The sequence below is a fragment of the Oncorhynchus mykiss genome, chromosome 9 (genome assembly GCF_013265735.2).
Source record: "Oncorhynchus mykiss isolate Arlee chromosome 9, USDA_OmykA_1.1, whole genome shotgun sequence".
In the NCBI taxonomy this organism is placed as follows: domain Eukaryota; kingdom Metazoa; phylum Chordata; class Actinopteri; order Salmoniformes; family Salmonidae; genus Oncorhynchus; species Oncorhynchus mykiss.
In genome coordinates this window covers 1,588,102-1,611,032 of record NC_048573.1, presented here as the reverse complement: position 1 = coordinate 1,611,032, position 22,931 = coordinate 1,588,102, and the positions used below count along the sequence as shown (strand labels likewise).

Genomic DNA, 22,931 nt, shown 5'->3' with positions numbered 1-22,931 from the left:
TTACAACATGGTTCAATCAGAGATACAGTTATCAACACTTTACAACATGGTTCAATCAGAGATACAGTTATCAACACTTTACAACATGGTTCAATCAGAGCTACAGTTATCAACACTTTACAACATGGTTCAATCAGAGATACAGTTATCAACACTTTACAACATGGTTCAATCAGAGCTACAGTTATCAACACTTTACAACATGGTTCAATCAGAGCTACAGTTATCAACACTTTACAACATGGTTCAATCAGAGATACAGTTATCAACACTAAACATGGTTCAATCAGAGCTACAGTTATCAACACTTTACAACATGGTTCAATCAGAGATACAGTTATCAACACTTTACAACATGGTTCAATCAGAGCTACAGTTATCAACACTTTACAACATGGTTCAATCAGAGATACAGTTATCAACACTTTACAACATGGTTCAATCAGAGATACAGTTATCAACACTTTACAACATGGTTCAATCAGAGATACAGTTATCAACACATTACAACATGGTTCAATCAGAGCTACAGTTATCAATATTCCCATATATTTTCAATAACTGCATATGTGACATAACTCATAATATCATTAATAAATATAATATTTTTTTTCTTCATTTGTCCCATAAAGAATGGTTTTTATTGGTTTTTATTCATCAATATATTTGAGTTTAACCACAACATTTGATGTAATATTTGTTATTTTCTGGAGGATAAAACTGAAATTGTAACCAGCTTTGTACAGCTTGTTTAAGGAAGGAACCTTAAGCAAAATGTAATTTTCAATTAGTCGGAAACGAGACGTTGTAATCTGTATAAACTCATATTCATTATGTAAATAGGCACGTTTAATTTTGTCTGACTTTGCATTCCAAATAAAATTATGTATTTTTTGCTCATATGATTTGAAAAATGAGTCATCTGGAGTAGGCAGAGCCATTAGTAAGTCAGTCAACTGTGATAGGACCATGAGTAAGTAAGTCAACTGTGATAGGACCATTAGTCAGTCAACATTGATAGGACCATTAGTCAGTCAACATTGATAGGATCATTAGTCAGTCAACATTGATAGGACCATTAGTCAGTCAACATTGATAGGACCATTAGTCAGTTAACATTGATAGGACCATTAGTCAGTCAACATTGATAGGGCCATTAGTCAGTCAACATTGATAGGACCATTAGTCAGTCAACATTGATAGGACCATTAGTCAGTCAACATTGATAGGACCATTAGTCAGTCAACATTGATAGGACCATTAGCCAGTTAACTGTGATAGGACCATTAGTCAGTCAACATTGATAGGACCATGAGTCAGTCAGCTGTGATAGGACCATGAGTAAGTCAACATTGATAGGACCATTAGTCAGTCAACATTGATAGGACCATTAGTCAGTCAACATTGATAGGACCATTAGTCAGTCAACATTGATAGGACCATTAGTCAGTTAACATTGATATGACCATGAGTAAGTCAGTCAACTGTGATAGGACCATTAGTCAGTCAACATTGATAGGGCCATTAGTCAGTCAACATTGATAGGGCCATTAGTCAGTCAACTGTGATAGGACCATTAGTCAGTCAACATTGATAGGACCATTAGTCAGTCAACATTGATGGGACCATTAGTCAGTCAACATTGATAGGACCATTAGTCAGTTAACTGTGATAGGACCATTAGTCAGTCAACATTGATAGGGCCATTAGTCAGTCAACATTGATAGGGCCATTAGTCAGTCAACATTGATAGGACCATTAGTCAGTCAACATTGATAGGACCATTAGTCAGTTAACTGTTATTGGACCATTAGTCAGTCAACATTGATAGGACCATGAGTCAGTTAACTGTGATAGGACCATTAGTCAGTCAACATTGATAGGACCATTAGTCAGTTAACATTGATAGGACCATTAGTCAGTCAACAGTGATAGGACCAAATAGTTAGTCAACAGTGATAGGACCAAATAGTTAGTCAATGTGTTTTTTCCATAAATAGACAAGTATTTATCTCTCCATGGTTGCAGAATTGTATCTATTTTTGTTAACTATTGATTGAAATGAATTGTGGTCAGTTCATTTATATTTTTGTAGGTGTGAATGCCAAGTATGTCTACTCCACCATCCACCCATTTTATTGGTAAACTACAAGGTGGTGTAAACACTGTATTTTAATGATCCAATACATAATATGATCCAATACATACAATACAATACATACTTGTCATAATTAGGTTTTAGTCCAGAGAGGCTAGAAAAGTGACCAAGATCTTCAATGAGACTGTGCAGGGATCCAGATTGGGGACTAGACTCATCAACATACATTGATTCTGTGCAGGGATCCAGACTAGACTCATCAACATACATTGAGTCTGTGAAGGGATCCAGGCTAGACTCATCAACATACATTGAGTCTGTGAAGGGATCCAGGCTAGACTCATCAACATACATTGAGTCTGTGCAGGGATCCAGACTAGAGTCATCAACATACATTGAGTCTGTGCAGGGATCCAGACTAGACTCATCAACATACATTGAGTCTGTGCAGGGATCCAGACTAGAGTCATCAACATACATTGAGTCTGTGCAGGGATCCAGACTAGAGTCATCAACATACATTGAGTCTGTGCAGGGACTGTGCAGGGATCCAGATACATTGAGACTTTTGTTTTTTTTCCCCTGGATTTCCCTTGATGTTCTTGTTGGATCTAATTTTAATAGCCAGCATTTCAATGGCCATAATAATATAATTCTGATATGAGGCGATCCTGTATAAACTCAGGATCTCACCTTGAGCCCTGCTCCTGCAGCCTTTCACCAGCAGTATGATGGTCACCAGCAGGTAGGGAGACCCCACCAGTAGACTACACAACAGCCTGGGTAGAGACATGGACAACACTGGGACTGCTGGTAATGGAATGGGAGTTGGAACTGCAGTTGGAGAAAGAAAAACAATTTAAAACACTGGAGATGGTGCTGGGTAGAGACATGGACAACACTGGAGATGGTGCTGGAGAGAGACATGGACAACACTGGAGATGGTGCTGGAGAGAGAGACATGGACAACACTGGGATGGTGCTGGAGAGAGAAATGGACAACACTGGGATGGTGCTGGAGAGAGACATGGACAACACTAGAGATGGTGCTGGAGAGAGACATGGACAACACCGGAGATGGTGCTGGAGAGAGACATGGACAACACTGGAGATGGTGCTGGAGAGAGACATGGACAACACTGGGATGGTGCTGGAGAGAGACATGGACAACACTGGAGATGGTGCTGGGAGGAGACATGGACAACACTGGAGATGGTGCTGGGCGAGGACATGGACAACACTGGGACTGCTGGAGATGGAATGGGAGTTGGAACAGCAGATGGAGGAAGATCGGATAAACCCCCAGTGCCTTCCGCTCTACTAGCTAACATGCAATCATTGGAAAAAAAATATTGACGACCTCCGAGGATGATTAAACTACCAATGGGACATTAAAAACTATAATATCTTATGCCTCACTGAGTTGTGGCTGAATGAAGACATTACCAACATGCAGCTGGATGTGTTATACGCTGTATCAGCAGGATAGAACAGCAGAGTCTGGTAAGACGGGGGGGTCGGACTATGTATATTTGTAAACAACAACTGGTGTACGATATCTCAGGAAGTCTCTAGGTTTTGCTCGCCTGAGGTAGAGTATCTCATGATAAGCTGTAGACCACACTATCTACCAAGAGAGTTTTCATCTATATTATTCGTAGCTGTCTATTTACCACCACAGTTCGATGCTGGCGCTAAGACCACACTCAATGAGCTGCCATAAGAAACAAGTAATAAATCCTATAATATAAATACTATAATTGCACAGACGGGAATATGTTCCGTGACTCTTCCGATGGCTTTGAGGAGTACACCACATCAGTCATTGGCTTCATCAATAAGTGCATCAATGATGTCGTCCCCACAGTGACCGTTTGTACACACCCCAACCAGAAGCCATGGATTACAGACAACATCCGCACTGAACTAAAGGCTAGAGCTGCCGCTTTCAAGGAGCGAGACTCTAACCTGGAAGCTTAAAAGAAACCCCGCTATGCCCTCCGAGGAACCATCAAACAGTCAAAGTGTCAATACAGGACTAAGATCGAATCTGTAGAATCCTACTACACCATCTCCTACGCTCGTCTTATGTGGCAGGGCTTGCAAACCATTACAGACTACAAAGGGAAGCACAGCCGAGAGCTGACCAGTGACACGAGCCAACCAGACGAGCTAAATCACTTCTAGGCTCACTTCGAGGCAAATAACACTGAAACATGCATGAGAGCACCAGCTGTTCCGGATGACTGTGTGATCACGCTCTCCGCAGCCAATGTGAGTAAGACCTTCAAGCAGGTCAACATTCACAAGGCCGCAGGGCCAGACAGATTACCAGGACATGTACTGCGAGCATGCGCTGACCAACTGGCAAGTATCTTCACTGACATTTTCAAACTCTCCCTGTCCGAGTCTGTAATACCAACATGTTTCAAGCAGACCACCATAGTCCCTGTGCCCAAGATCACTAAGGTAACCTGCCTAAATGACTACAGACCTGTAGCACTCACGTCTTTAGCCATGAAGTGCTTTGAAGGGTTGCATCACTGCCTGGTAAGGCAACTGCTCGGCATCTGACCGGAATGACAAGTCTAGGTCCAAGAGGCTTCTAAACAGCTTCTACCCGTCAGCATTTCACTGTGAGGTCTACACCTGTTGGTTAAGGGCTGGTGAGTCAGCATTTTACTGTGAGGTCTACACCTGTTGTATTCAGCATTTCACTTAACAGTGTAAAGAAGAACCACTCAGTTTATAATGCAGGTTTCAGCACCTCTTAACAGTGTAAAGAAGAACCACCCAGTTTATAATGCAGGTTTCAGCACCTCTTAACAGTGTAAAGAAGAACCACCCAGTTTATAATGCAGGTTTCAGCACCTCTTAACAGTGTAAAGAAGAACCACCCAGTTTATAATGCAGGTTTCAGCACCTCTTAACAGTGTAAAGAAGAACCACCCAGTTTATAATGCAGGTTTCAGCACCTCTTAACAGTGTAAAGAAGAACCACCCAGTTTATAATGCAGGTTTCAGCACCTCTTAACAGTGGAAAGAAGAACCAGATCATCTGAATGTCAAGGTTTCTCATATTCTCACCTGTCACTGTCATCCAGCTCTCTGGTGATTCTCCTTCAGAGTTGGTACACTTGTAGAGTCCTTCATCTGACTTGGATACTGTAGGGATGGTCATCTCTCCTTTAATCTCAGTCCTGATGAGGGATCCATCTTTGTAGAAAACAGCTGTGAGGTTAGATGGAGTTCCCTGATATCTGCAGCGCAGAGTCACAGAATCTCCCTCAGTCACAGGAAGGGCAGGGCTCTCCAGGATCACAGCTCCAGCTGTATATAATATATAAACATCACATATAAACAGGTCTCTCCAGGATCACAGCTCCAGCTGTATATAATATATAAACAGGTCTCTCCAGGATCACAGCTCCAGCTGTATATAATATATAAACAGGTCTCTCCAGGATCACAGCTCCAGCTGTATATAATATATAAACAGGTCTCTCCAGGATCACAGCACCAGCTGTATATAATATATAAACATCATGTATAAACAGGTCTCTCCAGGATATCAGCTCCAGCTGTATATAATATATAAACATCATATATAAACAGGACTCTCCAGGATCACAGCTCCAGCTGTATATAATATATAAACAGGTCTCTCCAGGATCACAGCACCAGCTGTATATAATATATAAACATCATATATAAACAGGTCTCTCCAGGATCACAACTCAAGCTGTATATAATATATAAACAGGTCTCTCCAGGATCACAGCTCCAGCTGTATACAATATATAAACATCAAAGATAAACCGGTCTCTCCAGGATCACAACTCCAGCTGTATATAATATATAAACAGGTCTCTCCAGGATCACAGCTCCAGCTGTATACAATATATAAACATCAAAGATAAACCGGTCTCTCCAGGATCACAACTCCAGCTGTATATAATATATAAACAGGTCTCTCCAGGATCACAGCTCCAGCTGTATACAATATATAAACATCAAAGATAAACCGGTCTCTCCAGGATCACAACTCCAGCTGTATATAATATATAAACAGGTCTCTCCAGGATCACAACTCCAGCTGTATATAATATATAAACAGGTCTCTCCAGGATCACAGCTCCAGCTGTATACAATATATAAACATCAAAGATAAACCGGTCTCTCCAGGATCACAACTCCAGCTGTATATAATATATAAACAGGTCTCTCCAGGATCACAACTCCAGCTGTATATAATATATAAACAGGTCTCTCCAGGATCACAGCTCCAGCTGTATATAATATATAAACATCATATATATCAGGACTCTCCAGGATCACAGCTCCAGCTGTATATAATATATAAACAGGTCTCTCCAGGATCACAGCTCCAGCTGTATATAATATATAAACAGGACTCTCCAGGATCACAGCTCCAGCTGTATATAATATATAAACAGGACTCTCCAGGATCAAAGCACCAGCTGTATATAATATATAAACAGGTCTCTCCAGGATCACAGCACCAGCTGTATATAATATATAAACATCATATATAAACAGGTCTCTCCAGGATCACAGCACCAGCTGTATATAATATATAAACAGGTCTCTCCAGGATCACAGCACCAGCTGTATATAATATATAAACATCATATATAAACAGGTCTCTCCAGGATCACAGCTCCATCTGTATATAATATATAAACATCATATATAAACAGGTCTCTCCAGGATCACAGCTCCAGCTGTATATAATATATAAACATCATATATAAAACAGGTCTCTCCAGGATCACAGCTCCATCTGTATATAATATATAAACAGGTCTCTCCAGGATCACAGCACCAGCTGTATATAATATATAAACATCATATATAAAACAGGTCTCTCCAGGATCACAGCTCCAGCTGTATATAATATATAAACAGGTCTCTCCAGGATCACAGCTCCAGCTGTATATAATATATAAACAGGTCTCTCCAGGATCACAGCACCAGCTGTATATAATGTATAAACATCATATATAAACAGGTCTCTCCAGGATCACAGCTCCAGCTGTATATAATATATAAACAGGTCTCTCCAGGATCACAGCTCCAGCTGTATATAATATATAAACAGGACTCTCCAGGATCACAGCACCAGCTGTATATAATATATAAACAGGTCTCTCCAGGATCACAGCACCAGCTGTATATAATATATAAACATCATATATAAACAGGTCTCTCCAGGATCACAGCACCAGCTGTATATAATATATAAACAGGTCTCTCCAGGATCACAGCACCAGCTGTATATAATATATAAACATCATATATAAACAGGTCTCTCCAGGATCACAGCTCCATCTGTATATAATATATAAACATCATATATCAACAGGTCTCTCCAGGATCACAGCTCCAGCTGTATATAATATATAAACATCATATATAAAACAGGTCTCTCCAGGATCACAGCTCCATCTGTATATAATATATAAACAGGTCTCTCCAGGATCACAGCACCAGCTGTATATAATATATAAACATCATATATAAAACAGGTCTCTCCAGGATCACAGCTCCAGCTGTATATAATATATAAACAGGTCTCTCCAGGATCACAGCTCCAGCTGTATATAATATATAAACAGGTCTCTCCAGGATCACAGCACCAGCTGTATATAATGTATAAACATCATATATAAACAGGTCTCTCCAGGATCACAGCTCCAGCTGTATATAATATATAAACAGGTCTCTCCAGGATCACAGCACCAGCTGTATATAATATATAAACATCATATTTAAACAGGTCTCTCCAGGATCACAGCACCAGCTGTATATAATATATAAACAGGTCTCTCCAGGATCACAGCACCAGCTGTATATAATATATAAACATCATATATAAACAGGTCTCTCCAGGATCACAGCTCCATCTGTATATAATATATAAACATCATATATAAACAGGTCTCTCCAGGATCACAGCTCCAGCTGTATATAATATATAAACATCATATATAAAACAGGTCTCTCCAGGATCACAGCTCCATCTGTATATAATATATAAACAGGTCTCTCCAGGATCACAGCACCAGCTGTATATAATATATAAACATCATATATAAAACAGGTCTCTCCAGGATCACAGCTCCAGCTGTATATAATATATAAACAGGTCTCTCCAGGATCACAGCTCCAGCTGTATATAATATATAAACAGGTCTCTCCAGGATCACAGCACCAGCTGTATATAATGTATAAACATCATATATAAACAGGTCTCTCCAGGATCACAGCTCCAGCTGTATATAATATATAAACAGGTCTCTCCAGGATCACAGCTCCAGCTGTATATAATATATAAACATCATATATAAACAGGTCTCTCCAGGATCACAGCTCCATCTGTATATAATATATAAACAGGTCTCTCCAGGATCACAGCTCCAGCTGTATATAATATATAAACATCATATATAAACAGGTCTCTCCAGGATCACAGCTCCAGCTGTTTATAATATATAAACATCATATATAAACATAACATCAGCTATTTGAAACCAGATGAACCACTAAACACTATAATGTTAGTAGATGGTGTTTGTGAACATACCATGTACTGTGATGTTCTCCAGACCCAGACTCACACCAGTACACTCCACTGTCTGATGGTATTAGTGACACAATGCATGAAGACCCTTGTTGTTCTCCCCAGTCAGTTTTACACTCTGAAAGGATTCCTTTCTCTGTTTTCCTGATCACTCTCCATCCAGCAGAGTTCCCCTGAACCTCACAGCTCAGAGAGACAGACTCTAATTTAAAAAACTGATATCTGTCAGGACTGATGCTCAGAGAGGCTGGAGGAGAAAGATATGACAGAGAGAGAGAGAGAGAGAGAGAGAGAGAGAGAGAGAGAGAGAGAGAGAGAGAGAGAGAGAGAAAGTAAATGATTAAATATAGGCAAGAGCAGCAAACAGAGTTTGGAACAGATTTGCTGAAACAGTTGCTGGAACAGAGATGCTGAAACACAGCAGAGAGGCTATTCTCTAGCTGTTTAACCTGGTGATGAGGGAAGGATACTATCCTGAGACAAGGCTTTATATTCTAACAGAGATGCTGAAACACAGCAGAGAGGCTATTCTCTAGCTGTTTAACCTAGTGATGAGGGGAGATACTATCCTGAGACAAGGCTTTATATTCTAACAGAGATGCTGAAACACAGCAGAGAGGCTATTCTCTAGCTGTTTAACCTAGTGATGATGGAAGGATACTATCCTGAGACAAGGCTTTATATTCTAACAGAGATGCTGAAACACAGCAGAGAGGCTATTCTCTAGGTGTTTAACCTGGTGATGAGGGGAGGATGAGGGGAGGATACTATCCTGAGACAAGGCTATTCTCTAGCTGTTTAACCTGGTGATGAGGGGAGGATACTATCCTGAGATCTGGAGACAAGGCTTTATATTCTAACAGAGATGCTGAAACACAGCAGATAGGCTATTCTCCAGCTGTTTAACTTAGTGATGAGGAGAGGAATATAATAGAGACAGTAGATCTATCTGGTCTGTCATAATATAATAGAGACAGTAGATCTAGCTGGTCTGTCATAATATAATAGAGACAGTAGATCTAGCTGGTCTGTCATAATATAATAGAGACAGTAGATCTAGCTGGTCTGTCATAATATAATAGAGACAGTAGATCGAGCTGGTATGTCATAATATAATAGAGACAGTAGATCTAGCTGGTCTGTCATAATATATTAGAGACAGTAGATCTATCTGGTCTGTCATAATATAATAGAGACAGTAGATCTAGCTGGTCTGTCATAATATATTAGAGACAGTAGATCTATCTGGTCTGTCATAATATAATAGAGACAGTAGATCTAGCTGGTCTATCATAATATAATAGAGACAGTAGATCTAGCTGTTAGGTATAGGTGAGGAATATAGAGAATTGTTACTATTATAGAACAGGTGATGGATATAGAGAAATGTTACTATTATAGAACAGGTGATGAATATAGAGAAATGTACTCACCTCCAGCTTGTCCGAGGCTACAGTATACCAGTGAACTCAACAGCACTGAAACACACAGAGAGAACTATCACTATGGTACATTATGTAAACACTGAAACACACAGAGAGAACTATCACTATGGTACATGGTGTAAACACTGAAACACACAGAGAGAACTATCACTATGGTACATGATGTAAACACTGAAACACACAGAGAGAACTATCACTATGGTACATGATGTAAACACTGAAACACACAGAGAGAACTATCACTATGGTACATGGTGTAAACACTGAAACACACAGAGAGAACTATCACTATGGTACATGGTGTAAACACTGAAACACACAGAGAGAACTATCACTATGGTACATGATGTAAACACTGAAACACACAGAGAGAACTATCACTATGGTACATGATGTAAACACTGAAACACACAGAGAGAACTATCACTATGGTACATGATGTAAACACTGAAACACACAGATAGAACTATCACTATGGTACATGATGTAAACACTGAAACACACAGAGAGAACTATCACTATGGTACATGGTGTAAACACTGAAAGACACAGAGAGAACTATCACTATGGTACATGATGTAAACACTGAAACACACAGAGAGAACTATCACTATGGTACATGATGTAAACACTGAAACACACAGAGATAACTATCACTATGGTACATGATGTAAACACTGAAACACACAGAGAGAACTATCACTATGGTACATGATGTAAACACTGAAACACACAGAGAGAACTATCACTATGGTACATGATGTAAACACTGAAACACACAGAGAGAACTATCACTATGGTACATGATGTAAACACTGAAACACACAGAGAGAACTATCACTATGGTACATGATGTAAACACTGAAACACACAGAGAGAACTATCACTATGGTACATGATGTAAACACTGAAACACACAGAGCTAACTATCACTATGGTACATGATGTAAACACTGAAACACACATAGAGAACTATCACTATGGTACATGATGTAAACACTGAAACACACAGAGATAACTATCACTATGGTACATGATGTAAACACTGAAACACACAGAGATAACTATCACTATGGTACATGATGTAAACACTGAGCTGTACCACAGACATTAATTTGTACAGTACAAGGCAAAAGTTTAGACACACCTGTACATTCTCTGGTTTTTCTTCAAAACTGTTTTTCTTCAAAACTGTGAAATAACACACATATGGAATCATGTAGTAACCAAAGAAGTGTTAAACAAATCCAAATATATTTCATGTTTTAGATTCTTCAAAGTATCCATCCAAGCACCAACAACCAAGATAATGAACTAAAATGAAAAAAAGGAAAAGACAGAAGAAAACAGCAAACAACAATGCAAAAAATTGAGAAACTACTCCTGAGCTTGTTGAGAACCTACTCCTGAGCTTGTTGAGAACCTACTCCTGAGCTTGTTGAGAACCTACTCCTGAGCACGTTGAGAACCTACTCCTGAGCTTGTTGAGAAACTACTCCTGAGCTTGTTGAGAACCTACTCCTGAGCTTGTTGAGAACCTACTCCTGAGCTTGTTGAGAAACTACTCCTGAGCTTGTTGAGAAACTACTCCTGAGCTTGTTGAGAACCTACTCCTGAGCTTGTTGAGAAACTACTCCTGAGCTTATTAACTTTTTAGGGATAGGGGGATAGGGGGCAGCATTTTCACATTTGGATGAATAGCATGCCCATAGTGAACTGCCTCCTACTCTGTCCCAGATGCTAATATATGCATATTATTATTACTATTGGATATAAAACACTCTGACGTTTCTAAAACGGTTTGAATGATGTCTGTGAGTATAACAGAACTCATATGGCAGGCAAAACCCTGAGAAAAAATCCAAACAGGAAGTGAGAATTCTGAGGCTGATCGATGTTCAACTCATCGCCTATTCAATTCACTGTAAGATTTGGATCTGTTTGCACTTCCTACGCCTTCCACTATATGTCAACAGTCTGTAGAACATGGAATGAAGCGTCTACTGTGTTGTTGAGTCGGATGGGAGGTGTTTCAGTTATTGGTCTGGCAGAATGCTTGTTCCTGGTCACGCGCATTCCAAACGATATCGTCTTTCTTTCCATAACTTCTAGAGTCACAAAGGAATTCTCCGGTTGGAACGTTATTGGATAGTTATGATAATAACATCCGGAAGATTGATTCTCTACTTAGTTTGACCAGTTTATTCGACCTGTTATATAACTTTGAAGTTTTCATCCGAGTTCGAACCGTCGCGACCGTTTGGACATGTGCACTAAACTAAAAAAAAGTAGCTACTTAGACATTATCGAACAAAACAACGATTTATTGTTGAACTAGGATTCCTGGGAGTGCATTCTGGTGCAGATCATCAAAGGTAAGGGAATATTTATGATGTAATTTCGGATTTCTTTTGACTCCAACATGGCGGAGAAATGTTGCTATATCTGAGCGCCGCCTCAGATCATTGGATGGTGTGCTTTTTACGTAAAGTTTTTTTGAAATCTGACACAGCGGTTGTATTAAGAACAAGTGTATCTTTAATTATATGTAAAACATATAATTTCATCAAAGTTTATGATGAGTATTTCTGTTATTTGACGTGGCTCTCTGCAATTTCTCTGGATATTTTGAAGGCATTTCTGAACATGGTGCCAATTTAAACTGAGATTTGTGGATATAAATATGCACATTATCAAACAAACAAAACATATATGTATTGTGTAACATGATGTCCTATGAGTGTCATTTGATGAAGATCATCAAAGGTTAATGATTCATTTATCTCTATTTCTGCTTTTTGTGATTACTATCTTTGGCTGGGAAAATGGCTGTTTTTCTATGGCTATGTACTGAGCTAACATAATTGTTTGGTGTGCTTTCGTCGTAAATTCTTTTTTGAAATCAGACATGACTGTATTCACAACATGTGTCTTTCATGTGTGATTTCATGAAAGATTGATTTTTATAGTAATATATTTGAATTTGGTGGACTAAATTTTTTCTGTTTTTTGGCCAAGTGGGACGCTACCATCCCACATATCCCAGAGAAGTTAAGAAACTACTCCTGAGCGTGTTAAGAAACTAAGATTTAAAGTGGGCTTTAATGAATGTGCACTGGAGGCCTAGTGGAGTACAGGTGGTACAGGACTGGCGACACGCACTACAGGGACTTCAGGGAAAGGACGGGGAGCTGGCACAGGACATACCGGACTGGGGAGATGCACTGGAGGCCTAGTGCGTGGAGCCCGCGCAGGTGGTACCGGAATGGTGACACGCACTACAGGGATAGTCTGGGGAGGAGACACAGGACGTACCGGACTGGGGAGGCGCCCTGGAGTCCAGATGTGTGGAGCCGGCACAGGTTTCGCTAAACGGATCCTCTGGTTGAATGTTGAGCATATCAAACTCCTTGACCGTCTCTGGCTCTTGCCTCGGCTCGACTGGCCAACCCTTGTGTCTGTGGCTGTGGCGTCGTCGCTGTCCTCCATTATTACCTTCCATCTGCCGCCAAGGAAAGGTGTCGCATCCACCCATCACATCCTCCTGTAAAAAACTCCTTTCCCTTTTGGGCTGCTTGGTCCTGGTTTGGTGGGATATTCTGTCACGGACGTGATGAGAGACGGACCAAGGCGCAGCGTGATTGGAGTTCCACATCTTTTTAATACGAAGTGAAACTAGAAACAAAACCACAAAACTTACAAAGAACGTGAAGTGTTTAAAGTTGGTGAGGGAAATAAAAGTCTCCAACTCCAGCTTCAGTGATTTTTGCAATTTGTTCCAGTCACAGGCAGCAGAGAACTGGAAGGAAAAGCGGCCAAATGAGGTGTTGGCTTTAGGGATGATCACTGAGATATACCTGCTGGAACATGTGCTATGGTTGTGTGTTGTTATCATGACCAGTGAACTGAGATAAGGCGTAGCTTTACCTAGCATAGACTTATAGATGACCTGGAGCCAGTGGGTCTGGCGACGAATATGTAGCGAGGGCCAGCCGACTAGCGCATACAGGACATAGCGGTGGGTGGTATAAGGTGTTTTAGTAACAAAACAGATGGCACTGTGATAGACTGCATCCAGTTTGCTGAGTAGAGTATTGGAAGCTATTTTGTAGATGACATCGCCGAAATCGAGGATCTGTAGGATAGTCAGTTTTATTAGGGTAAGTTTGGCGGCATGAGTGAAGGAGGCTTTGTTGCGAAATAGAAAGCCGATTCTAGATTTGATTTTTGATTGGAGATGTTTAATATGAGTCTGGAAGGAGAGTTTACAGTCTAACCAGACACCTAGGTATTCATAGTTGTCCACATATTCTAGGTCGGAACCGTCCAGGATGGTGATGCTAGTCAGGCGGGCGGGTACGGGCAGCGAACGGTTGAAAAGCATGCATTTGGTTTTACTAGCGTTTAAGAGCAGTTGGAGGCCACGGAAGGAGTGTTGTATGGCATTGAAGCACGTTTGGAGGTTAGTTAGCACAGTGTCCAAGGAAGGGACAGAAGTATACAGAATGGTGTTGTCTGTGTAGAGGTGGATCAGGGAATCGCCCGCAGCAAGAGCGACATTATTGATATATATAGGGAAAAGAGTCGGCCCGAGAATTGAACCCTGTGGTACCCCCATAGAGACTGCCAGAGGTCCGGACAACATGCCCTCCGATTTGACACACTGAACTCTGCCTGCAAAGTAGTTGCTGAACCAGGCGAGGCAGTCATTAGAAAAACCGAGGCTATTGAGTCTGCCGATAAGAATACGATGATTGACAGAGTCGAAAGCCTTGGCCAGGTCGATGAAGACGGCTGCACAGTACAGTCTTTTATTCGAAGACCTTAGAAAGGCAGGGCAGGATGGATATAGGTCAGTAGCAGTTTGGGTCTAGGGTGTCACCCCCTAGGAAGAGGGGGATGACCGCAGCAGCTTTCCAATCTTTGGGGATCTCGGACGATACGAAAAAGAGGTTGAACAGGCTGGCAATAGGGGTTGCAACAATGGCGGCTGATAGTTTTAGAAAGAGTTCTGTATTGCAGCTTGTGATCCCATTTAGTTCTGTATTGGGGCGGCAGGGTAGCCTAATGATTAGAGCGTCGGACTAGTAACCGGAAGGTTGCAAGTTCAAACCCCCCGAGCTGACAAGGTACAAATATGTCGTTCTGCCCCTGAACAGGCAGTTAACCCACTGTTCCTAGGCTGTCATTGAAAATAAGAATCTGTTCTTAACTGACTTGCCTAGTTAAATAAAGGTAAAATAAAACAATTAAAATTGTTGCTTGTGATCCCATTTAGTTCTGTATTGTAGCTTGTGATCCCATTTAGTTCTGTATTGTAGCTTGTGAACACATTTAGTTCTGTATTCTAGCTTGTGAACACATTTAGTTCTGTACTGTAGCCTGTGAACACATTCAGTTCTGTATTGTAGGTTGTGAGATACTGTCACACCCTGGTCAAAGTATTTTGTGTTTATCTTTATTTATTTGGTCAGGCCAGGGTGTGGCATGGGTTTGTGTATGTGGTGTTATGTATGGGGATTGTAGCTAGTGGGGTGTTCTAGCTAAGTCTATGGCTGTCTGAAGTGGTTCTCAATCAGAGGCAGGTGTTTATCGTTGTCTCTGATTGGGAACCATATTTAGGCAGCCATATTCTTTGAGTTTGTCGTGGGTGATTGTCCTTAGTGTCCTGATGTCATTGTTCTGTGTTAGGATACACAAGTATAGGCTGTTTCGGTTTTCGTTAAGTTTATTGTTTTGGTAGTGTTTGTGTTTAGTGTGTTACTTCATTAAACATGGATTGCAATAGACACGCCGCATTTTGGTCCGACTCTCCTTCTCATACGGAAAACCGTTACAGAATCACCCACCACAAAGGGACCAAGCAGCGTGTCAACAGGCAGGAACAGCCCAAAGTGGAGTACAGTATGGACTATACTTCTTGGGAGGAGATAGACAGGTGGGCGGTCGACCCAGGGAGAGTGCCGGAGCCCGCCTGGGATTCGATGGAGCAGTGCGCGGAAGGATATAGGAGAATGGAGTTTGCGAAGCAAGCAAGGCGGCGCGGACGGAGGCCCCATAGTCAGCCCCAAAAATTTCTTGGGGGGGGGCTCAGGGAGAGTGTGGCAGAGTCAGGAGCCAGACCTGAGCCAACTCTCCCTGTTTATCGTGAGGAGCCAAGGAGGAGACCAGAACCAGAGCCGGTGTTGGAGGTGAGCGAAACAGAGACTGTGAAGGAGTTAATGGGGAAATTGGAGGAGAGAGAAATGAGGGAGTTGCTGTGTTGGTGTTTTAAACATGGAATTCGCCCGACGGAGCGTGTCGGGGATTTGATGGCACCTGGGTCAGCGCTCCATACTCGTCCTGAGGTGCGTGTTAGTCGGCTGGTGAAGATGGTGCCAGTCTCACGTACCAGGCCTCCTGTGCACCTCCCTAGCCTTGCACGTCCTGTGCCAGCACCGCTCTCAAGATGTCCAGTACGCCTTCACGGTCTAACCCATCCTGTGCCACCTCCACACCCCAGCCCTCCGGTAGCAGCTCCCCGCACCAGGCTTCCTGTGCGTGTCCTCGGCCCAGTACCACCAGTGCCAGCACCACGCATCAGGCCTACAGTGCGCCTCGCCTGTCCAGCGCTGTCGGAGCCCTCCTCCTCTCCAGCGCTGTCGGAGTCTCCCGCCTGTTTTGCGCTGTTAGAGCCTTCCTTCTCTACAGCGCTGCCGGAGTCTCCCGCCTGTTCAGAACTGCCAGTTAGCATAGAGCTGCCAGTTAGCATAGAGCTGCCAGTTAGCATAGAGCTGCCAGTTAGCAAGGAGCTGCCAGTCTGCAAGGAGCTGCCAGTCTGCAAGGAGCTGCCAGTCTGCATAGAGCTGCCAGTCTGCAAGGAGCTGCCAGTCTGCAAGGAGCCGCCAAAGCTGCCAGTCTGCAAGGAGCCGCCAGAGCTGCCAGTCTGCAAGGAGCCGCCAGAGCCGCCAGTTAGCATGGAGCAGCCAGGGCCGCCAGTCAGCATGGAGCAGCCAGGGCCGCCAGTCAGCATGGAGCAGCCAGGGCCGCCAGTCAGCATGGAGCAGCCAGGGCCGCCAGTCAGCATGGAGCAGCCAGTCAGCATGGAGCAGCCAGAGCAGCCAGTCAGCATGGAGCAGCCAGAGCTGCCAGTCAGCATGGAGCAGCCAGTCAGCATGGAGCAGCCAGAGCTGCCAGTCAGCATGGAGCAGCCAGTCAGCATGGAGCAGCCAGAGCTGCCAGTCAGCATGGAGCAGCCAGATCTGCCAGTCGACCAGACTCTTCCAGATCTGCCAGTCGACCAGACTCTTCCAGATCTGCCAGTCGACCAGACTCTTCCAGATCTGCCAGTCGACCAGATTCTTCCAGATCTGCCAGTCGACCAGACTCTTCCAGATCTGCCAGTCGACCAGACTCTTCCAGATCTGCCAGTCGACCAGACTCTTCCAGATCTGCCAGTCGACCAGACTCTTCCAGATCTGCCAGTCAACCAGACTCTTCCAGATCTGCCAGTCGACCAGACTCTTCCAGATCTGCCAGTCGACCAGGATCTGCCAGTCAGCCAGGATCTGCCAGTCAGCCAGGATCTGCCGAAACCACCAGCCAGCCAGGATCTGGTAGATTCATCAACCTGCCTGAGCTTCCTCTCACTCCTGAGCTTCCTCTCACTCCTGAGCTTCCTCTCACTCCTGAGCTTCCTCTCACTCCTGAGCTTCCTCTCACTCCTGAGCTTCCCCTCAGTCCTGAGCTGCCTCAGTCCCGAGCTGCCCCTCAGTCCCGATCTGCTCCTCAGTCCAGTGGGGTTCTGGGTGAGGACTACTAGGCCATGGTCGGCGGCGAGGGTGGACTATCCAGGGACGCGAGGAGAAGGGACTAAGACATTGATTGAGTGGGGTCCACGTCCCGCGCCGGAGCCGCCACCATGGACAGACGCCCACCCGGACCCTCCCTATTGTTTTGAGGTGCGTTCGGGAGTCCGCACCTTAGGGGGGGGGGTTCTGTCACACCCTGGTCAAAGTATTTTGTGTTTATCTTTATTTATTTGGTCAGGCCAGGGTGTGGCATGGGTTTGTGTATGTGGTGTTATGTATGGGGATTGTAGCTAGTGGGGTGTTCTAGCTAAGTCTATGGCTGTCTGAAGTGGTTCTCAATCAGAGGCAGGTGTTTATCGTTGTCTCTGATTGGGAACCATATTTAGGCAGCCATATTCTTTGAGTTTGTCGTGGGTGATTGTCCTTAGTGTCCTGATGTCATTGTTCTGTGTTAGGATACACAAGTATAGGCTGTTTCGGTTTTCGTTAAGTTTATTGTTTTGGTAGTGTTTGTGTTTAGTGTGTTACTTCATTAAACATGGATTGCAATAGACACGCCGCATTTTGGTCCGACTCTCCTTCTCATACGGAAAACCGTTACAGAATCACCCACCACAAAGGGACCAAGCAGCGTGTCAACAGGCAGGAACAGCCCAAAGTGGAGTACAGTATGGACTATACTTCTTGGGAGGAGATAGACAGGTGGGCGGTCGACCCAGGGAGAGTGCCGGAGCCCGCCTGGGATTCGATGGAGCAGTGCGCGGAAGGATATAGGAGAATGGAGTTTGCGAAGCAAGCAAGGCGGCGCGGACGGAGGCCCCATAGTCAGCCCCAAAAATTTCTTGGGGGGGGGCTCAGGGAGAGTGTGGCAGAGTCAGGAGCCAGACCTGAGCCAACTCTCCCTGTTTATCGTGAGGAGCCAAGGAGGAGACCAGAACCAGAGCCGGTGTTGGAGGTGAGCGAAACAGAGACTGTGAAGGAGTTAATGGGGAAATTGGAGGAGAGAGAAATGAGGGAGTTGCTGTGTTGGTGTTTTAAACATGGAATTCGCCCGACGGAGCGTGTCGGGGATTTGATGGCACCTGGGTCAGCGCTCCATACTCGTCCTGAGGTGCGTGTTAGTCGGCTGGTGAAGATGGTGCCAGTCTCACGTACCAGGCCTCCTGTGCACCTCCCTAGCCTTGCACGTCCTGTGCCAGCACCGCTCTCAAGATGTCCAGTACGCCTTCACGGTCTAACCCATCCTGTGCCACCTCCACACCCCAGCCCTCCGGTAGCAGCTCCCCGCACCAGGCTTCCTGTGCGTGTCCTCGGCCCAGTACCACCAGTGCCAGCACCACGCATCAGGCCTACAGTGCGCCTCGCCTGTCCAGCGCTGTCGGAGCCCTCCTCCTCTCCAGCGCTGTCGGAGTCTCCCGCCTGTTTTGCGCTGTTAGAGCCTTCCTTCTCTACAGCGCTGCCGGAGTCTCCCGCCTGTTCAGAACTGCCAGTTAGCATAGAACTGCCAGTTAGCATAGAGCTGCCAGTTAGCATAGAGCTGCCAGTCTGCAAGGAGCTGCCAGTCTGCAAGGAGCCGCCAAAGCTGCCAGTCTGCAAGGAGCCGCCAGAGCTGCCAGTCTGCAAGGAGCCGCCAGAGCCGCCAGTTAGCATGGAGCAGCCAGGGCCGCCAGTCAGCATGGAGCAGCCAGGGCCGCCAGTCAGCATGGAGCAGCCAGGGCCGCCAGTCAGCATGGAGCAGCCAGGGCCGCCAGTCAGCATGGAGCAGCCAGTCAGCATGGAGCAGCCAGAGCAGCCAGTCAGCATGGAGCAGCCAGAGCTGCCAGTCAGCATGGAGCAGCCAGTCAGCATGGAGCAGCCAGAGCTGCCAGTCAGCATGGAGCAGCCAGATCTGCCAGTCGACCAGACTCTTCCAGATCTGCCAGTCGACCAGACTCTTCCAGATCTGCCAGTCGACCAGACTCTTCCAGATCTGCCAGTCGACCAGATTCTTCCAGATCTGCCAGTCGACCAGACTCTTCCAGATCTGCCAGTCGACCAGACTCTTCCAGATCTGCCAGTCGACCAGACTCTTCCAGATCTGCCAGTCGACCAGACTCTTCCAGATCTGCCAGTCGACCAGACTCTTCCAGATCTGCCAGTCGACCAGACTCTTCCAGATCTGCCAGTCGACCAGGATCTGCCAGTCAGCCAGGATCTGCCAGTCAGCCAGGATCTGCCGAAACCACCAGCCAGCCAGGATCTGGTAGATTCATCAACCTGCCTGAGCTTCCTCTCACTCCTGAGCTTCCTCTCACTCCTGAGCTTCCTCTCACTCCTGAGCTTCCTCTCACTCCTGAGCTTCCTCTCACTCCTGAGCTTCCCCTCAGTCCTGAGCTGCCTCAGTCCCGAGCTGCCCCTCAGTCCCGATCTGCTCCTCAGTCCAGTGGGGTTCTGGGTGAGGACTACTAGGCCATGGTCGGCGGCGAGGGTGGACTATCCAGGGACGCGAGGAGAAGGGACTAAGACATTGATTGAGTGGGGTCCACGTCCCGCGCCGGAGCCGCCACCATGGACAGACGCCCACCCGGACCCTCCCTATTGTTTTGAGGTGCGTTCGGGAGTCCGCACCTTAGGGGGGGGGGTTCTGTCACACCCTGGTCAAAGTATTTTGTGTTTATCTTTATTTATTTGGTCAGGCCAGGGTGTGGCATGGGTTTGTGTATGTGGTGTTATGTATGGGGATTGTAGCTAGTGGGGTGTTCTAGCTAAGTCTATGGCTGTCTGAAGTGGTTCTCAATCAGAGGCAGGTGTTTATCGTTGTCTCTGATTGGGAACCATATTTAGGCAGCCATATTCTTTGAGTTTGTCGTGGGTGATTGTCCTTAGTGTCCTGATGTCATTGTTCTGTGTTAGGATACACAAGTATAGGCTGTTTCGGTTTTCGTTAAGTTTATTGTTTTGGTAGTGTTTGTGTTTAGTGTGTTACTTCATTAAACATGGATTGCAATAGACACGCCGCATTTTGGTCCGACTCTCCTTCTCATACGGAAAACCGTTACAGATACTATTTGACTGTGTATGTTGGAGGTTATGTCTGGAGGCTCAATGTTTTACTTGTTTTTGTTTGTGGAATAAAAAAATTATAAAACTTTAATAACAAAAAACAATGTTTATTTTTTATATGATTCTGTTTAGCTTTTCATGTTGATAATAGACTATACAGATATTAAACCATACAGATATTAAACCATACAGATATTAAACCATACAGATATTAAACCATACAGATATTAAACCATACAGATATTAAACCATACAGATATTAAACCATACAGATATTAAACCATACAGATATTAAACTATATAGATATTAAACCATATAGATATTAAACTATATAGATATTAAACTACATAGATATTAAACTATATAGATATTAAACCATATATATATTAAATCATACAGATATTAAACAATACAGATATTAAACTACATAGATATTAAATCATACAGATATTAAACTATATAGCTATTAAACTATATAGATATTAAACCATATACAGTGGATCAAAAAAGTATTTAGTCAGCCACCAATTGTGCAAGTTCTCCCACTTAAAAACATGAGAGAGGCCTGTAATTTTCATCATAGGTACACTTCAACTATGACAGACAAAAAAAATTCAATCCAGAAAATCACATTGTAGGATTTTTAATGAATTTATTTGCAAATTATGGTGGAAAATAAGTATTTGGTCAGTAACAAAAGTTTATCTCAATACTTTGTTATATACTTTGCTATATATATAAGTGGGAGAACTTGCACAATTGGTGGCTGACTAAATACTTTTTTGCCCCACTGTAGATATGAAACTATATAGATATGAAACTATATAAATATTAAACCATATAGATATTAAACTATATAGGCATTAAACTACATAGATATTACACTATATAGATATTAAACTACATAGATATTAAACTATATAGATATTAAACTATATAGATATTAAACATTACAGATATTAAACTACATAGATATTAAACTATATAGATATTAAACTATATAGATATTAAACTATATAGATATTAAACTATATAGATATTAAACTATATAGATATTAAACATTACAGATATTAAACTATATAGATATTAAACTATATAGGCATTAAACTACATAGATATCACACTATATAGATATTAAACTACATAGATATTAAACCATATAGATATTAAAGTATATAGATATTAAACTATGTAGATATTAAACCATATAGATATTAAACTATATAGATATTAAACTATACAGATATTAAACTGTATAAATATTAAAATATATAGATATTAAACCATATAGATATTAAACCATATAGATACTAAACTATACAGATATTAAACTATATAGATATTAAACTATATAGATATTAAACTATACAGATACTATTAAACCATATAGATACTAAACCATATAGATATTAAACTATACAGATTGGAAACCATATAGATATTAAACCAAACAGATATTAAATCGATATCTAGACATTGAACCAGATAAATATTATACCATTTAGATAATATTCAACTCACAGAGTAGAGGACAAGTGCGTTCCATCTCAACGAGTCGATCACTAACTGAATCTAAACTCTAGTGACTTGTAGCCTGTCCACCCCCCCCCCCCCCCCCCCCCCCCCCCCCCACCCACCTCTCCTCTCTACCCATCTTTACTTCCTGTTGAGAAGGACTGAGAGATGTGAAAGATGTGTGTGACAGAACGACGGGGCATAGAGAGGAGAGAGAGAGAGAGAGAGAGAAAGAGAGATACAGAGAGAGAGAGAGATACAAGGAGAGAGCGAGATACAGAGAGAGAGAGAGATACAGAGAGAGAGAGAGAGAGGGAGAGAGAGGTACAGAGAGAGAGAGAGAGAGAGATACAAGGAGAGAGCGAGATACAGAGAGAGAGAGAGATACAGAGAGAGAGACATACAGAGAGAGAGAGAGATACAGGGAGAGAGAGA

General features: G+C 43.1%; 1 protein-coding gene across 1 annotated transcript in view; it reads right to left on the bottom strand.

Moving 5' to 3' along the window:
• Nucleotides 1-22,931, bottom strand: part of LOC110535268 (low affinity immunoglobulin gamma Fc region receptor III-like) — a 128,279-nt gene that overhangs the window by 2,326 nt on the left and 103,022 nt on the right. Inside the window, exons 5-6 of the mRNA XM_036989223.1 lie at nt 5,186-5,428; nt 2,792-2,932 (exon numbers count right to left, since the gene is read on the bottom strand). Of these exons, the coding sequence (XP_036845118.1) occupies nt 2,792-2,932; nt 5,186-5,428 (384 nt within the window). The remainder of the gene's footprint in view (nt 1-2,791; nt 2,933-5,185; nt 5,429-22,931) is intronic.